The sequence below is a fragment of the Chiloscyllium plagiosum genome, unplaced genomic scaffold, assembly GCF_037043375.1.
Source record: "Chiloscyllium plagiosum isolate Xiang-an unplaced genomic scaffold, Cpla_swu_hap1 HiC_scaffold_9, whole genome shotgun sequence".
Taxonomy (NCBI): Eukaryota; Metazoa; Chordata; class Chondrichthyes; order Orectolobiformes; family Hemiscylliidae; genus Chiloscyllium; species Chiloscyllium plagiosum.
This window is the reverse complement of record NW_028270147.1, coordinates 61523117-61541716: the sequence shown is the minus strand read 5'-3', so window position 1 is coordinate 61541716 and position 18600 is coordinate 61523117. Positions and strand designations below refer to the sequence as shown.

At 44.0% G+C, this 18600-nt stretch overlaps 1 protein-coding gene across 1 annotated transcript in view; it reads left to right on the top strand.

The window, feature by feature from the left end:
* The window catches only part of pde4ba (phosphodiesterase 4B, cAMP-specific a), a 629074-nt gene that overhangs the window by 147883 nt on the left and 462591 nt on the right, over positions 1–18600 (top strand). Inside the window, exon 2 of the mRNA XM_043699422.2 lies at positions 13210–13334. Within this exon, the coding sequence (XP_043555357.1) occupies positions 13293–13334 (42 nt within the window). The 5' untranslated portion in view covers positions 13210–13292. The remainder of the gene's footprint in view (positions 1–13209; positions 13335–18600) is intronic.

Here is an 18600-nt window from a genome sequence, read left to right as displayed (position 1 = left end):
CAAAAAAGGAAAGCATACCAAATACCACCTTCACTATCCTATGAACCTGCACTCCAAGCTCTCTTTGTTCAGCAACATTCCCCAGGACCTTACCATTGAGTATATAAGTCCTGCTAAGATTTCCTTTCCCAAAATGCAGCACATCGCATTTATCTGAATTAAACTCCGTCTGCCACTCCTCAGCCCATTGGCTCATCTGATCAAGATCCACTTCATCTCCAATTTTGGTGTCATCTGAAAACTTACTAACTATACCTCTTAAGCTCACATTGATCATTTATATAAATGACGAAAAGTAGTGGATCCAGCACTGATCCTTGGGGCACTCCACTGGTCACAGGCCTCCAATCTGAAAAACAAACCTTCACCACCACCACCTTCTGTCTTCTACCTTTGAGCCAGTTCTGTATCCAAATGGCTAGTTCTCCCTGTATTCCACGAGATCTAAACTTGCTAATCAGTTCCCATGGGGAACCTTGTCGAACGCCTTACTAAAGTCCCTTTAGATCACATCTACTGCTCTGCCCTCATCAATCTTCTTTGTTACTTCTTCAAAAAACTCAGTCAAGTTTGTGAGACATGATTTCCCACGTACAAAACTGTGTTGACTATCCCTAATCAGTCCTTGCCTTTCCAAATACATGTACATCCTGTCCCTCAGGATTCCCTCCAACAACTTGCCCAGCATTGACATCAGGCTCACTGATCTATAGCTCCCTGGCTTGTCTTTACCACCCTTCTTAAACACTGCCACCACGTTAGCCAACCTCCAGTTTTCTAGCACCTCCCCTGTGACTATTAATGATACAAATATCTCATCAAGGGGCCCAGAAATCAATTCCCTAGCTTCCCACAGAGTTCAAGGGTACACCTGATCAGGTCTTGGAGATTTATCCACTTCTTCTATGCGTTTCAAGACATCCAGCACTTCCTCTGTAATATTGACACTTTTCAAGATGTCACCATTTATTTCCCCACATTCTATATCTTCCATATCCTCCTCCGTGGTAAACACTGATGCAAAATGCTCTTTTAGTATCTCCCCAATGTCCTGCGGCTCCACACAAAGGCTGCCTTGCTGATCTTTGAGGGGCTCTATTTTCTTCCTAGTTACCCTTTTGTCCTTAATATATTTGAAACACCCTTTGGATTTTCCTTTAACCCAACTTACCAAAGCTATCACATGTCCCATTTTTGCCCTCTTGATTTCCCTCTTAAGTATACTCCTGCTGTCTTTATACTGTAAGGATTCACTTGATTGATCCTGTCTATACCTGACATATGCTTTCTTCTTTGTCTTAACCAAGACCCCAATTTCTTCAGTCATTCTCTATACCTACCATCATTTCCTTTCATACTAACCAGAGTGTCTCTGGACTTTCGGTACCTCATTTCTGAAGGCTTCCCATTTTCCAGCTGTCCCTGCGAACATCTGCCGATTTTTAGATGGTTTCAGATCAATGAAAAGAGCACTGCCTATTATTAGACAAGAGACAAATGTCTAACAAAAAAAAATATTCTGTTTCATAGTTCCTGAGTAGTTGTTTGCTTAAAATCTGGAAAAAAAATCAGTATTCTTTTGGCAAATGTAAATTAGTGTGTTGGGTTTACTGCTTTGAGCTGATTCTGCTCATAAGTCAAGTAGCATTGTGACACCATATGACCAGCAGCACTGAGTAGCATGTTAGATTGAGAAAACGACGTATGCACAAATTGCTTTGGGACTGCAAGTTGAGTTTGTCCGTTAAGTAAACCTGTTTGACATTTTCTAGTAAATTGAACTATCCCATTCAGAATGAAAGTGGTAATTCTGTGTTAGTGTAGCTTTTGAACAATTTGGTTCCAGGTGAAGATTGTGGCATTAAGCTGAAGAGCAGCAGTTAAGTACTAAATAGTGCTTGGCTCAGTCCTCTTATACAAGTTGATGAATTGAATGTGTTACTTGTGTATATCTGTGCCACTTTTCAAAAATTCCTAAATTAGGGCACGAAGCATGAGCCCTGGCAAAAATTTAACAAAGTTTAGGTCAGTACTTTAAAATCTAAAAAATAACAACTACATCAGAGCAAAAAAAATTCAGTGCATTGCTGAAACTTGCACAATATATTAACATGTCTGCAGATGAAAGGTGCTAGATGTGAAACATTAACTTCATTTTTCTTTCTACAGTTGATACCTGCTGAGTTTCTACAGCACCTTGTTTTTGTTTCATATTGACTGGTCCACCTGTTTAAAATTATCCCTTAACCTGATGCTGTGGCTAGGGCAGAATGTATTTCCTACCCACCCCACTACCTAAGCCACATGCCATACTTCTGGCTCATTTTTGTGTCAAAGGTCATTCTGTACCAAGGCACTGTGTAGGACCTCCATCTCCATCTCCATGTCAGTACTTGCCAGTAGTCTCGAGGAATATCCTGTTGTTGCATCAGAAAAGATGGAAAGCCATTGACAAGGGTGGAGGAGCCTCAAATATTGCTATGTCCCTTCTAGAGGAGACTTAATCCAAGACCTTGTTACATTACCTGTATTCAGCAGACTTTTAATAAGAAATGCAAGAGTTCAAAACCTTTAATTGTATTTGCAATTTCTCTCGAATAAGAGTACAATTCAGATTTGAATACTATATAAAAGCTTGATTTCTTTCCATTGCTATTCTGCTCAACAATACATGATATACTAACAAAAATAATTAAGATTTTAGTTTGTGACCTTTATTATCTCTTGGATTATATATTTTGTACAACTTGAGCTAAACCTGAAATTTTATTGGTCTTTAGGTTACTCCAGGCGGGTGCAATATACTGCTGATTAGTTGGACATTTGCAAGGTATCAGTAATTCAAAAAGGACCATGTAAATTGGTGGAATGTCCCCAGTTACTAATGTATCTAACTTTTCAGTCTGATTACCAGTCCTCTTGCTGCAGTACCTTTGAATTCATGGCAAGAATGTGCCAGAGAAGGGTTAATTATTATTTTAAATATAAAATAGGTGAGGAGTCATAGAAAAGGATGCTATAAATTAAAATGAGAAGTGCTAAAAAGTCGATATCCTTAAATATTAGTCAAAATATAAATTCCAAAACACACTCCATTATTATGAAATGAAACTGGATGGATCACCTGGCATTGATCTAAGCACTGGAAAAGACAACAGTAGAAACTACCCTGTTGATACTGTGAAGTCCTCCTTATTAACAGCTGAGGGCTAGTGCCAAAATTGGGAGAGCTGACTCTCAGACTTGTCAAGTATCACCCAGACATTGTCTGTAAGGTATGAGTCGATGAGTATGACTGACCCAGACACCACCACCATCATCATCATTGGATATATCTATACCATTGGCAGGACAAACCAGCAGAGATGACAACACAGTGCTATACAGTCGGGAGGGAGTTGCCATGGGAGTCTTCAACATTGACTCTGGACCCTGTGAAGTCTCCTGACTTCAGATTAAACATGGGCAAGGAACACTCCTCCTGATAACCATGTACCATCCTCCCTCAGCTGACGAATTTGTGGTATTCAATATTGAGCAACACTTCAAGGAAGCACTAAAGATGGCAAGGGCACAAAATGTACTCCTGGGTGGGGGTTTCCATGTTCACCACCAAGAATGGCTTGGCAGCAGTACTACAGATCGAGCTGGTCAGGACTGAAAGGATGTAGCCTCTAGACTGGGTCTGCGGCAGGTGGTGAGGGAACCAACAAGAGGGGAAAACATACTTTACCTTGTCCTTACCAATCTGCCAGCTCTAGATGCATCTGTCCATGATGATATCTGTAAGAGCAACCACCACCAAGTCATTGTAGAGACAAAGTCCTGCCTTCACATTGAGAATAATCTCCATTGTGTTGTGTGGCACTATCACTGTACTAAACTGGACAGATTTGGCAACTCGAGACTAGGCATCTAGAATGTATTGTGGACCAACAATGTCAGCAGAATTGTACTCCAGCACAATATGTAAGCTTATGGCCTGGCATATCCCCCAATCAACCATTACCATGAAGCCAGGGGATCGACACTGGTTCAATGGAGAGTGCAGGCAGGCATGTCAGGAGCAGCACCAGGCATACCTGAAGAAGAGGTGGTAAAGCCACCTAACAGGACTACTTGCATGCTCAACAACATAAGCAGCAAGTGATAGATAGAATTAAGAGCGCCTACAACCAAGGATCAGATCTAAGCTCTGTAGTCCTGCCACATCCAGTCATGAATGAACATAGAACAGTACAGCACAGTACAGACCCTTTGACCCACAATGTTGTGCTGAGCTTTTATCTTAATCTAAGATCAACCTAACCTACACGTCCTCTATTTACTGCCATCCATGTGCTTGTCCAGCAGTCTCTCAAATGTTCCTAATGTCTCCAACTCTACTACCACCGCTGGCAGTGCATTCCATGCACCCACCACACACTCTCTACATAAAGAAACTACCTCTGACATCTCTTCTATACCTTCCTCCAATCACCTTAAAATTATGACCCCTCATGATAGCCATATCTACCCTGGGGAAAAGTCTCTAGCTATCTACTCTATCAATGCCTTTCATTAGCTTGTATGCCTCTATCAAGTCACCTCGCTTCTCTCCAGAGTGAAAAGCCCAAGCTCGCTCAACGTCTCTTCATAAGACATGCCCTCCAATCCAGGCAGCATCTTGGTAAATGTCCTCTGCACCCTCTCCAAAGCATCTACATCCTTTTATAATGAGGCAACCGGAACTGGGCGTAGTATTCCAAGTGTGGGCAAAAATGAGGACTGCAGATGCTTGAAACCAAAGCTTAGATTAGAGTGGTGCTGGAAAAGCACAGCAAGTCAGGCAGCATCCAAGGAGTAGGAAAATCGATGTTTCGGTGGTCTAACCAGGGTTTTATAGAGCTGCAGCAAAACTTTGCAGCTCTTAAACTCAATCCCCTGCTAATGAAAGCCAAAACACTATATGCTGCCTTAACAAGCCTATCAACTTGGGTGGCAACTTTTGAGGGATCTCTGCGTGGACCCCAAGCTGTTCCTCCACACTTCGAAGAATTCTGTATTCTCTGTATTCTGCATTCAAATTCAACCTTCCAAAATGAATCTCTTCACATTTATCCAGGTTGAGCTCAATCTGCCACTTCTCAGCCCAGCTCTGCATCCTGTCAATATCTTGTAGCCTGCAACAGCCCTCAACTATTGGTACCACCACCGACCTTTGTGTCATTAGCAAACTTACTAACCCACCCTTCCACTTCTTCATCCAAGTCATTTATTACAAACTTCAAAGCGTAGAGGCCCAAGAACAGATCCCTGCGGGACACCACTGGTCACTGACCTCCAGGTGGTATGCTTTCTATCCACTACCACTCGCTGTCGTCTTTCAGCCAGCCAATTCTGAATCCAGACAGCCAAATTTCCCTGTATCCCTTACCTCATAACTTTTCTTTGAATGACGTTCCTGTGGGGAACCTTATTAAATGCCTTTCTGAAATCCATATACACCATATCCACTGCTCGACCTTCATCAACATGCCTCATCACATCCTCCGAGAGCTCAATAAGACTTGAGGCATGATCTGCCCCTGTCAAAGCCATGCTGACTATTTTTAATCAAACTGTTTTTTTCCAAACAGTCATAAATCCTATCTCTCAGAATCCTTTCCATACCTTGCTTACTACAGACATAAGACTGACTGATCTGCAATTCCTTGGGATTTCCCTATTCCCTTTCTTCAACAGAGGAACAACATTTGCCTTCCTCCAATCATCCAGGACTATTCCTGTGGAGAGAAAGGATGCAAAGATCATCACCAGAGGTGCAGCAATCTCATTCCTCGTTTCCTGTAGTGACCTTGGATATATCTGGTCTGGAGTTAAAAAATGTGGTGCTGAAAAAACACAGGCCAGGCAGCATCCGAGGAGCAGGAGAATCGATGTTTCGGGCATAAGCCCTTCTTCAGGAATGAGGCTGGTGTGCCAAGCGGGCTGAGATAAAAGGTGGGGGGGGGGGGGAGGGAATTTGGGGGAGGGAGCGCTGGGAATACGATAGGTGGAAGGAGGTGAGGGTGATAGGCCGGAGAGGAGGTGGGGGTAGAGAGGTCGGGAAGAAGATTGCAGGTCAAGAGGGCGGTGCTGAATCCGAGGTTTGGGACTGAGATAAGGTGGGGGGAGGGGAAATGAGGAGGCTGGAGAAATCTACATTCCTCCCGTGTAGTTGGAGGGTTCCTAGGCGGAAGATGAGGCACTCTTCCTCCAGGCGTCGTGTGGCCACGGTCTGGCAATAGAGGTCCTTGGCCGCCTCCATTGCCAGACCTGGCCACACGGCGCCTGGAGGAAGAGCGCCTCATCTTCTGCCTAGGAACCCTCCAAACACACTGACTGAATGTAGATTTCTCCAGCTTCCTCATTTCCCCTCCCCCCACCTTATCTCAGTCCCAAACCTCGGATTCAGCACCGCCCTCTTGACCTGCAATCTTTTTCCCGACCTCTCCGCCCCCACCCCCTCTCTGGCCTATCACCCTCACATCCTTCCACCTATCATATTCCCAGCGCCCCTTCTTCTTCCCCTCCCCCCGCCCTACCTTTTATCTCAGCCTGCTTGACACACCAGCCTCATTCCTGAAGAGGGGCTTATGCCCGAAACGTCGATTCTCCTGCTCCTTGGATGCTGCCTGGCCTGCTGTGTTTTTCCAGCACATTTTTCAACTCTGGTACTCCAGCATCTACAGTCCTCACTTTCCCCTATATATCTGGTCTGGCCCTGGGGACGGGTAGAATTTCCAGCACATCTTTCTTAATATCAATCTTTTTAAGCCTATTAACCTCACTATCAACAAGGTCCCCCTCTTGAGTGAATGCTGAAGCAAAAAAACCCATTTAGGTCCTCCCCTACCTCTTCAGACTCTAGGCACAAGTTCCATCACTATCCCTGATTGGCCCTACCCTCACTTTGATCATTCTCTTATTCCTCACTGTACGTGCAGAACGCCTTTCCATTTTCCCTAATCCTTCCCACCAAGGTGTCTTCATGTCCCCTCCTAGCTCTCCTCAGTCCAGTTTTGAGCTCTTTCTTGACCACCCTGTAATCCTCAAGCTATGCCAGATCCTTACTTCTCGATCTTAAGCAAGCTTCCTTCCCCTTGACCAGAAGCTGTTCTTCTCTTGTCATCCAAGGCTTTACCATTCTTTGCCTGTAGATAAAAACAATGACTGCAGATGCTGGAAACCAGAGTCTAGATTAGAGTGGTGCTGGAAAAGCACAGCAGTTCAGGCAGCATCCGAGGAGCGGTAAAATCGACGTTTCGGGCAAAAGCCCTTCATCAGGAATACGGGCAGAGTGCCTGAAGGGTGGCGAGATAAATGAGAGGAGAGTGGGGGTGGGGAGAAAGTAGCATAGAGTACAATAGGTGAGTGGGGGAGGGGATGAAGGTGATAGGACAGGGTGGAGGGGATAGGTGGGAAAGAAAATGGGCAGGTAGGACAAGTCATGGGGACAGTGCTGAGCTGGAAGTTTGGAACTGGGGTGAGGTGGGGGAAGGGGAAATGAGGAAACTGGTGAAGTCCACATTGATGCCCTGGGGTTGAAGTGTTCCGAGGCGGAAGATGAGGCGTTCTTCCTCCAGGTGTCTGGTGGTGAGGGAGCAGCGGTGAAGGAGGCCTAGGACCTCCCTGTCCTCGGCAGAGTGGGAGGGGGAGTTGAAATTATGGGCCACAGGGCGGTGTGGTTGATTGGTGCTGGTGTCCCAGATATGTTCCCTAAAGCGCTCTGCTAGGAGGCGTCCAGTCTCCCCAAAGTATAGGAGACGGCATTGGGAGCAACGGATACAATAAATGATATTGGTGGATGTGCAGGTAAAACTTTGGCTGTGGAAGGCTCCTTTAGGGCCTTGGATGGAGGTGAGGTCACAGGTTTTGCAATTCCTGCAGTGGCAGAGGAAGGTGCCAGGATGGGAGGGTGGGTTGTAGGGGGGGGCGTGGACCTGACCAGGTGGTCATGGAGGGAACGGTCTTTGTGGAAGGCGGAAAGGGGTGGGGAGGGAAATATATTCCTGGTGGTGGGGTCTGTTTGGAGGTGGCGGAAATGTTGGCGGATGATTTGCTTTATGCGAAGGTTGGTAGGGTGGAAGGTGAGCACCAGGGGCATTCCCTCCTTGTTACGGTTGGAGGGGTGGGGTCTGAGGGCGGAGGTGCGGGATGTGGACGAGATGTGTTGGAGGGCATCTTTAACCAAGTGGGAAGGGAAATTGCAGTCTCTAAAGAAGGAGGCCATCTGGTGTGTTCTGTGGTGGAACTGGTCCTCCTGGGAGCAGATACGGAAGAGGCTGAAGAATTGGGAATACGGGATGGCATTTTTGCAGGAGGTTGGGTGGGAAGAGGTGTAATCCAGGTAGCTGTGAGAGTCTGTGGGTTTGTAAAAAATGTCAGTGTCAAGTCGGTCATCATTAATGGAGATGGAGAGGTCCAGGAAGGGGAGGGAGGTGTCAGAGATGGTCCAGGTAAATTTAAGGTCAAGGTGGAATGTGTTGAAGTTAATGAATTGCTCAACCTCCTCGCGGGAGCACGAGGTAGCGCCAATACAGTCATCAATGTAGTGGAGGAAGAGGTGGGAGTGGTGCCGGTGTAATTATGGAAGATGGACTGTTCTACGTAGCCAACAAAGCGACTGGCATAGCTGGGGCCCATACGGGTGCCCATGGCTACCGCTTTGGTCTGGAGGAAGTGGGAGGATTCGAAGGAGAAATTGTTAAGGGGTAGACCAGTTCAGCCAAACGAATGAGTGTGTCGGTGGAAGGGTACTGTTGGGGACGTCGGGAGAGGAAGAAATGGCTTGTAGGCCCTGGTCATGGCGGATGGAGGTGTAGAGGGACTGGATATCTGTAGTGAAGATGAGGCGTTGGGGGCCGGGGAAACGGAAGTCTTGAAGAGATGGAGGGCATGGGTGGTGTCTTGAACGTATGTGGGGAGTTCCTGGACTAGGAGGGGTAGGACAAAGTTATCCAATACTCTCAACAAGTGCTCCTTAAACATCCTCCACATTTCTGTTGTGTACTTCCCATGAATTGTTCTCAATTTATACTCCACAGCTCCTGTCTAAAAGCAGTATAATTTTCCCTCCCCCAATTAAATACCTCCCCAAACTGTCTGTTCCTATCCCTCTCCATGGCTATGGAAAAGGTGAGGCAGTTGTGGTCACTGTCACCGTCACCAAAATGCTCCAAGAGACCTGACACCTGGCCTGGCTTGTTGCCTGGCACCAAATCCAATATGGCCTCCCCCCAGTTCGCCTATTGGCCTATATACATATTGAGTCAGGAATCCTTCCTGGACTCACCTGACCAAGTCAGCTCCATCCAGACCATCTGCATTAAGGAGGTTCCAATTAATATTGTGGCAGTTGGAATCACCCATAACAACAACTGTTACATTTGCACCTTTCCAAAGTCTGCTGTCCAATCTGTTCTTCCATCTCTCTGCTGCTGTTGGGGTGTCTATAAAAACACCCAATAAAGTGACTGCTCCGTTCCTGTTGGTGACTTCCACACATACTGACTCAATAGACAAACCTTCCTCAACAACCTCCTTTTCTGCAGTCGTGATGCACTCTCTAATTAACAATGCTATTCCCTCTCCTCTTTTACCCCCCCCCCCCCCCCCCCCTCCTCCTGTTCTTTTTAAAAGATCTAAACTCTGGAACATCTAGTAACCATTCCTGTCCCTGTGAAATCCACATCTCTGTTATGGTCACAACATCGTAGTTCCAAATACTGATCCATGCTCTAAGTTCATCACTTTTATTCCTGACACTCCTTGCATTGAAACACACACTTAACTCCTCCTTTTTCCCTATCAACTTTGTCACCTTCCTGACAGAGTCCCTGCATTCTATTTCTGACCATTCAACAACTACCCTCTCCTCTGAACTGTAGCTCTGGTTCCAGTATCCCTGCCAAACTAGTTTAAACTCTCCTGAAGTGCCCTAGAAAATCTCCCACCTAGGGCATTGCCCCTCCAGTTTAAGCATAACCCGTCCTTCATGTATAGATCCCATCTTCCCAGAAGGTACCCTGATGATGTACGTATCTGAAGCCCTCCCTCCTGCACCAGCCCTGTAGCCATGTATTTAGCTGCACCTGCTCCCTGTTCCTCGCCTCATTAGCACATGGCACTGGTAATAATACTAAGATTACTAATCTGCTTGTCTTGCTTTTTAGCTTCCAACATAACTTCCTGAAATCACCTTTTTTTTTAAGATCCTCATCCCTTTTCCTAGTTAGGTCATTGCCAATGTGCACTGCGACTTCTGGCTGCTCATCCTCCCCCTTCAGAATCATGTAGACTCCGAGACATCCTGGACCCTGGCACCTCGGAGGCAGCATACCTTCTGGGGGCCCGTTCACGACCACAAAATCTCCTGTCCATTCCTCTAATGATTGAGCCTCCTACCACTAGCGCTGTTCTATTCTCCCTCCCTTCCCTTCTGAGCTACATAGCCAGAGACCTGGCCACTATTGCTTTTCTCTGGTTGGTCCCAACAGTATCCACAGTGGTATACTTATTACTGACTAGAATGGCTACAGTGGATCGATCCCTGCTCTCTCTGCCTGTTCCCTTTCTGTCCCCTGACTGTAACCTATCCCCGTTTTTCCAGTACCTGAGGTGATACTATCTCCCTATAACTCCTTTCAATAACCTCCTCTGCCTCCCAAATGATCCAAAGTTCATCCAGCTCCAGCTCCCATTCCCTAATGCAGTTTCAGAGGAGCTGGAGTTGGGTTCACTTCCTGCAGGTGAAGTCAGTGGTGACCCTTACTGCCCACATCCTAAAGGAGGAGCATGCAGTTGTCCTAATATCATTCCCACTGTTCTGAATTCCCAAAGAGACTATTGGAAAAACTAGTAACCTTATTGAATCAGTGCACAGAGCCTTTTTATTTAGTGAGAGAAGGATAAATGAGACACTACCTAAGTAGCATTTCGTATCAAGCAACCGCCCAAATATATTACCTCAATTACTCAGCAGTCCCATGTCTGCTCCTGCTCAGCGTGCACTCCACCTATTCACAAGAAGTTATTAAAGGATTTAATTTATTTTCCCAGCAGCCCCCTGGTTCTCTGTCTCTCTCACTCTTGCTGCTGCTGCAAAAATGAGGGAGATGGTGATGATTTAGGAGCTCACCGGAGGAGGAGGACTCCACAAATATCCCCATCCTCCAAGATGGAAGAGCCCAGCATGCCAGTGCAAAAGCTTTCACAGCAGTCTTCAGCCAGAAATGCTGAGCAAGTGATATATCTTGGCCTCCTACAGTGGACACCAGCAATACAGCTACCAGTCTTCAGCTAATTTGATACACTCTGTAATATCAAAAAACAGTTGGAGACACTGGATACTACAAAGTCTACAGGTCCTGACTCTATTCTGGCAATAGTACTGAATACTTGTGCTCCAGAACTTGCTGCACCCCTATCAAAGCTGTTCCAGTACAATTACAAGTACTTAACAATATGGAAATTTTGTAGGTATGTCCTGTGCATAAAAATCCAACCCAGCCAATTATCTCCCCGTTAGAGTCTGGACTATCATCAGTAAAGTGATGGAAGGTGTCATCAACAGTGCTATCAAGCAGCATCTTCTCAGCAATGACTGGGTACAACCAGGGCCACGCAGCTCCTGACCTCATTATAGTTTTGGTTCAAACATGGACAAAAGAGCTGAATTCTAGAGGTGAGGTGGAAGTGACAGCACTTCACATCAAGGCTGCATTTGAACAAGTGTGGCATCAAGGAGCTGTGAAGAAACTGAATTCAATGGGAATGTGGGGACAAACTCTTCAGTGGTTGGAGTCTTACCTGACACAACGTACTATGGTTGTGGTTGTTGGAGGTCAGTCATTTTGGCTCCAGCACATCTCTGCAGGAGTTCCCCAGGGTAGTGCCCTCTGCCCAATCATCTTCAGTTGCTTCTTCAATGGCTTTCCCTTCATCGTAATAACAGAAGTTGGGAAGCATGCCAATGGATGATTGTGCACTGTTCAGCACCATTTGCAACAACTCCGATACTGAAGCATTTCATGTTCAAATGCAACAAGATCAGGACAATACTCAGGCTTGGGCTGACAAGTGGCAAGTTACATTAGGACCACACAAATGCCAGGCTATGACCATCATCAATAAGAGGCAATCTAACCACAGCCCCTTTAACATTCAATGGTGTAACCATCATTGAATCCCCCACTATCAACATCCTGGGGGTTATCATTGACCAGAAACTCAACTGGACTCACCACATGAACACAGTAGCTACAAGAGCATGTCAGAGGCTAGGAATACTGTGGGGATTTCCTCACCAGCTGACTCCACAAAGCCTGTTAGCCATCTATAAGGCACAAGTCAGTAGTGTGATGGAATACTCCCTGCTTGCAGCCCCAACAACATTTTAAGAAGCTTGACAACATTCATGACAAATCAGTCCGCTTGATTGGCACTGCAGCTACAAGCATCCACTTCCTCTTCCACCGATGTTCATTAGCAGCAGTGTGTACTAGCTACAAGATGCACTGCAAAATATCAAAGATCCTTTAGACAGCATCTTCAAACCCATGACCACTTCCACCTAGAAGGACAAGGGCAGTCGATATATAGGAAAGACACACACCACCCTGACTTGGAAATATATTGGCATTCATTCACTGTTGCTGGGTCAAAATCCTGAAATCCCTTCCCTCATGGCATTTGAGTGTCAACCCACAGCAGGTGGACTACAGCAGTTCAAGAAGGTAGATCAGCACCACCTTCTCAAGGGCAACTAGGGACAGGCAATAAATACTGGCTGGCCAGCAACGCCCACATCCCACAAATGAATAAAAATTATGAAAGTATTACAGGAAACCAGGTCAGACTACTCTTTTCTAGTTAATCAGCTAGAATGTAATTTGGATAGAACAATATCAGTAAATAGCTCTGTTTGATTTTTGAAGCAGCAGAAGAAAGGTAATTAAATAAAATCTAAACATTCTTATTATTATTATTTTACTAGAATGCTCCAACTGCAGTTAGTTTATTGCTTGGCTCCTTATTACTGAATTATGTTAGGTATTTTTCTTAGTACTTGTTTCATGTGCTTTATTTAGGCTGAGTCCAGAGCCAGCATTGCAATTTTACAAGTCTCTGTTCCTGACTGCAGCCTTTCTACTCTATCTACTCTAATTTATTTGTTCTCTGATTTAGGAGATACACAAGCTTGTAAGGAACTGGCTTTCTGTTTCTCTGAGACATAGCTGCTGGAAACATTGATCATAATCATTCTTACAATGAAGAAAAGTAGAAGCGTCCTGGCAGTGACCACCGAAGATGTAAGTCAATAACTTGAACTAATTGTATTTTCAATTTAATAACTTAGGCTCAGACTTTTCTTATAAAAAGACTTGTGTTATTCTAGAGAGATTCCCCTCCTATCTTCTGAAAGCTTGAGAGATATTTGTATTAAACTAAACATACTTACTAGTAATTGTGTTGACTCTGAAGTGCCAGTTTTCTGTAATTTCTGAGGTTCTGATGTGATCGCTACTTGATAATTCATTTTAACATTGGGTTGGTTACCTCTGGTTGAACAACTGATTTGCAATGCAGAGTGGCACCAACAATGTAAGTTTAATTACTGCACTGAGATTACGATGAAGGACTCTCCTTCTCAACTTCTCCCCTCACCTGAGGCACGGTAACCCTCAGATTAAAGTAATTTTCACTCATGTGAGAGCAGGCCTAATGTCTGGTGATTTTGGCTTTGATCCTCCTGGATCATGAAGGGTGAGCAGCACAGTAGTTAGCACTGCTGCCTCTCAGTGCCAGGGACCGGGGTTCGATTCCAGCCTCTGGTAACTGTGCAGACTTCACACAGACATTCTTCCCGTGTCTGCGTGGGTTTCCCCCGGGTGCTGCAATTTCCTCCCACAGTCCAAAGATGTGCAGGTTAAGTGAATTGGCCATGCTAAATTGCCCATAGTGTTCAAGGATGTGTAGGTTAGGTGCTTTAGTCATGGGAAATGTAGAGTATTAGGGTAGGGGAATGGGTCTCAGTGGTTAACCTTCAGAGGGTCAGTGTGGACTTGTTGGGCCGAAGGGCCTGTTTCCATACTGTAGGGATTCTATTTTTTAAAAAAACTAGACATGGAGGTGCTGGTGTTGTACAGGAGTGGGCAGAGTTAAAAATCACAATACCAGGTTCTTGTCCAACAGGTTTATTTGGAAGTACAAACTTTTGGAGTGCTGTCAGCTAATTCAATATAGTTAGGACACAGGATGGCTCATGGGCAGTAAGGTTCTGCTCAGACGTAGAGAGCTCCAATAGTGCCAGTAATTTGATATGAAGTGCAGTCTTTAGACAACCATTGGGATGTAGCCACAGGAGAGAAGATTGAGTAGCTGGGAGGTGAGCAGTTATTGATAGCAGGGGAGCTAAGGAGTTGCAACCATCTTGGTGTATAGGCATTCATGTACAGTGTGGCTTAAATGGTGTGACGTAATAATTGACATAGGTCAGTTCAAGTGAAAGAGACGAAGATTTCTGGGTTGGTTCCTGAGTGATGTGTGGAATCTGTTTTTACTGTATCTGCTATTTGATATTGTCTATGGAGTGTTCAGCCACAACTTGTCCATTTCTCATGTTTATCTCTTGTTAATTCTGAATGTTAAACTATAAATGTTATACATATTGTGGATTATTTTAAATTTCTAACCTTGTATAGTAAAGCTTGTTGGTTGTTCAAAACCGTGGAATCTTCGTAAGTAGGTGAAATTTTTGAAACTTTCTCTATTTTTAAATAAGTTATTGATCCTGAACAGGATCATAACATTACTTTAACAGTTTCATTTGAAATTGAAAGAGTATTAATCCTTTAATCTATACTGTCAAAGTTATTTTACAGCACTCTAGCCATTAACATTTAACCATGAACCAATTAAGTTCTTGCTTCAGTCACCTTCTTCCCCCTCCCCTCTGCCTCGCTTGCTCACTCATATCTGCCTCTGTTATGTTTTCTCTTCCCTGTCCACCTCCCAAACTCTACTTTCACTGTCTTTTTGGCTTGATGCATTAATTTTCCACAGCGTTCTTGCTTCTTGGAGGACATATAGGATACATTAGCTCCTTTGTCACACCTGGGAGGGTGAACATAATGAAATGTAATGCTAGCTGCTCTGTTACCAAGAACATTTTTGGAAGCCTTTCAGTGTATAGAATTGTATCAGTGAAGAAATAGACTACTGGACCAAGATTTGCAAGATTTTCCTGCTTGATGATCGACAAGGTTCTATGACAATTTGGATAACTTCCCTTGTGTCAAATGCTTTCTTCAAAAGAGCATTCTTTTTCTGCAGGTGATCACCATCCTCAGCAAGAGCTTGCTAACTTCCTGATGGTCTTCTGCAAATTGCCATAATATATTTGTTGTAACTTTTAAGATTTTCTTCTTCTTCTAGTGGTTAGCACTGCTGCTTCACAGCGCCAGAGACCCGGGTTCAATTCCTGACTGTGTGGAGTTTGCACGTTCTCCCCGTGTCTGCATGGGTTTCCTCTGTGTGCTCCGGTTTCCTCCCACCGTCCAAAGATGTGCAGGTCAGGTGAATTGGCCATCATAAATTGCCCGTAGTGTTAGGTAAAAGGGGTAAATGTAGGGGAATGGGTGGGTTGCGCTTTGGCGGGTCGGTGTGGACTTGTTGGGCCGAAGGGCCTGTTTCCACACTGTAAGTAATCTAATCTAAACTCTAAAGTCATCACCTATTGTTCAAAGCAGAATGTTTCCTCCAACAGTAATAACTACTGATCTTTGCACTCTGAACATTTCCCTAGCAATTACACACGAATGCAGGCTGCCTCTGTAGATTTTTTGAAAATCCGCTGGAGCCTTTTATTCTTCAGCCTTAATGTCTTAAAGCTCATTGTGATCAGGACCAGCCTTGGCCAAGTTTGAAGAGAATGGCCTCTTGGTCTCTGGATAGTTATCGTTTACTAGCTTCTTTTAGATATTGAAATTCCTCTTGTTGACCTATTTGAGAAAAACCTCTGTCAAGTTCATGTTGATCTCTTGTGCCTCAATGTAAAGAAGTGTTGCATACAGTTAGCTGCTGCCAGTGAAATGGGGCATCAATCACCTTGCCTGAAAATTCACTGCTCATGCCCAATCATTGGAATTGGGCAACCACATTGTTGCAGGATTGAAGACTTCTCCTTAACTCCCTAATTCAAACGTTTCCGAAATTGTTAATTTCGGAATTTTTAGAATTTTTAATTTTTAGCATTTTTAGAATTTGTAGAATTTTTAAAGTTTCACTTGCTTTCATTTGAGATGCAACTAGTATAAAGAGTTGTTGTTCTTCCTTCCCTGTGGTGATGAGACCTTCTCATAGAGCCCCTACAGTGTGGAGACAGGCCCGGAATTTCTTCATCTCACTGCAGTTGTTGCTGTGGCATATTTATCTTTTGTCACCTTCCAGAGAGGGGTGATTCTTCTCCAAAGGAACAGCGGGGATTTCACAGACAAAGTCACCTTTTTTTAAAAAAAGTGCAACGTTTCAGCTTTTGATGAGTGAACAGCCTGTGCATGTATCCTGAAGAAACAAACCAAGGTCTGGAAGGCCCTCTGGTGGCTGGTCATCATCTTTAGTCTCTCGCACTCTCCCGCTCTCTCTCACTCTTCCCCAACACATGCCACCCCCCACCCCACAGCAAAACAAAAACACATTTTCCCCCCCCCCCACCCCCCGCTTTTTTTACCTTTGAGACAAATGGAGGTCCGTGCTACCTTTTTTGCATTTCTACAACTGGAATATCTGCAGTAGTGAATGATTCTCAGTAACTGAACCAACTTCAACATCTTCAGAAACTGCTAATGGGAGAATATTTAAAGCTATACACGCAGATCTAATTAATCAAGTGTAGTGGATATGAATGACATACAGGACCTCTGCGATCCTCCTTCAGTTGTAATGAAATGTAGAACATAACTGTCCTTATGTTTTATTCATTGTAGCCAATTTGAATTTTTCTTGTTACTTATTGCTTACCATTCTCTACTATGGCCTTCTATGGTTTTTAGTTTTGTGTGGCTTTACTGCTCTATAGTTGGTGCCATGTTTGAAATTTGAAGCCTATACTCATAGGTACCTGTCACCTGATATGCTCAGTGTATCATCCGGCATTTTGCCTTCTGTGTTTTGATCACTGGTCGAGCCTTGAGGTTTACCTGCTAGTGCTTTGATGTTGTGGGCTTCACTTTTGGCTCTCTCAGGTGTTTTTCTAAGTCCATGCCTCTAGGACTCCTCAACCTTGCAGTAGAGTGAGGTCTATGTTAATCTGAATGCGCATTTTCAGTTTTTGTTAAACATAACTATTTACAATACATGGTAAGAGAAGATATGCTGCTGAACTCTTCAGACTTCATTTTGCTTTGTTCTTTCTTTCATAGGATTTGGATGCTATTGGCAAGGCCAATGTTGGTTGCCTATCCACACATCCGCAGTTACGTTTGAATGGAATGGCTTGCTAATCTGTTTCAGAAAGCCTTTGACAGTCAAACCTGTGACTGGAGATCTGGAACTCCATGTAGGGTAGACTCATCAGTGTTGTAAGAGTTATTTTGTGTGTTTCTTTTCCTGAAGGATATTTTTAACAACCCATCTAGTTTACTACAATTAACAATATCACTGATGACTAGCTCTATATTCCAGGTTTTTATTGATTTGAATTTAAAATCCACCAGCTGTAATGGTGGGATTTGCACAGTGACCTCCATGTTAACCTGGAACTCTGGGTCACTGCCTAACGAAGCCTTTTAGTCATCATTCTCCAAGGCTGCCTTCATGTTTGAACACTGATACTTCATAGAGGTGTCCATGTAATCCTAATGTCTCTAGATTTTGACCTTTGAACTACTTGCATCACAGACTTTTATATTGTATACCTTTTTGAGATAAGCCCTGGAATTCTCTTAATTCTATAGTCTTAACAAATGTGTTGCTGCTTTTTCATGGCCTGCAAATAAAAAATACTTCTAACTCTTGGTGCTCTACAGACATAAATCTACTTTTGTTCGAAGTATAATAACTGTGTCTTTTTTAAATAAAATTCATTAATATGCTGACATTGAATTCCAGAAAGGCATATATTCTGATAATGTATTTATTGCACTAACTCATGACTCTTCTAGTAGTTCTTATGCTGAACAAGACTGATCCAAATTCACATCGATTCTGCAAATTGGACAACTTGATTTTTCCCTATTAACCAGCAGTCATACATAATGGCTATGTAGGTTAACTTCCTTCAAACTAGCCAGAAAGCTTTTGCAAAATATTGTATGGCTAGAGCTCCAGGCAAGCAATGTCATTGACACCTTAAATGCTTTAAGCTCTGTATCTTTCCTAGGGTCAGAAGTTACTTGTCACACAGCAATGTATTGCTAAGTCAAAAAACAGCAACTGATTCAATGTTCACATGAATTGCAGAGTCAAACAATAGCAAACTCAAGCTCTCATTGTTCTGAAAAAGGCTGCCCAATATCTAGTCAATGCGAAACTTCATAATACCCTTCATGCTGTAAGAATGCTACCCCATCCCAGTAT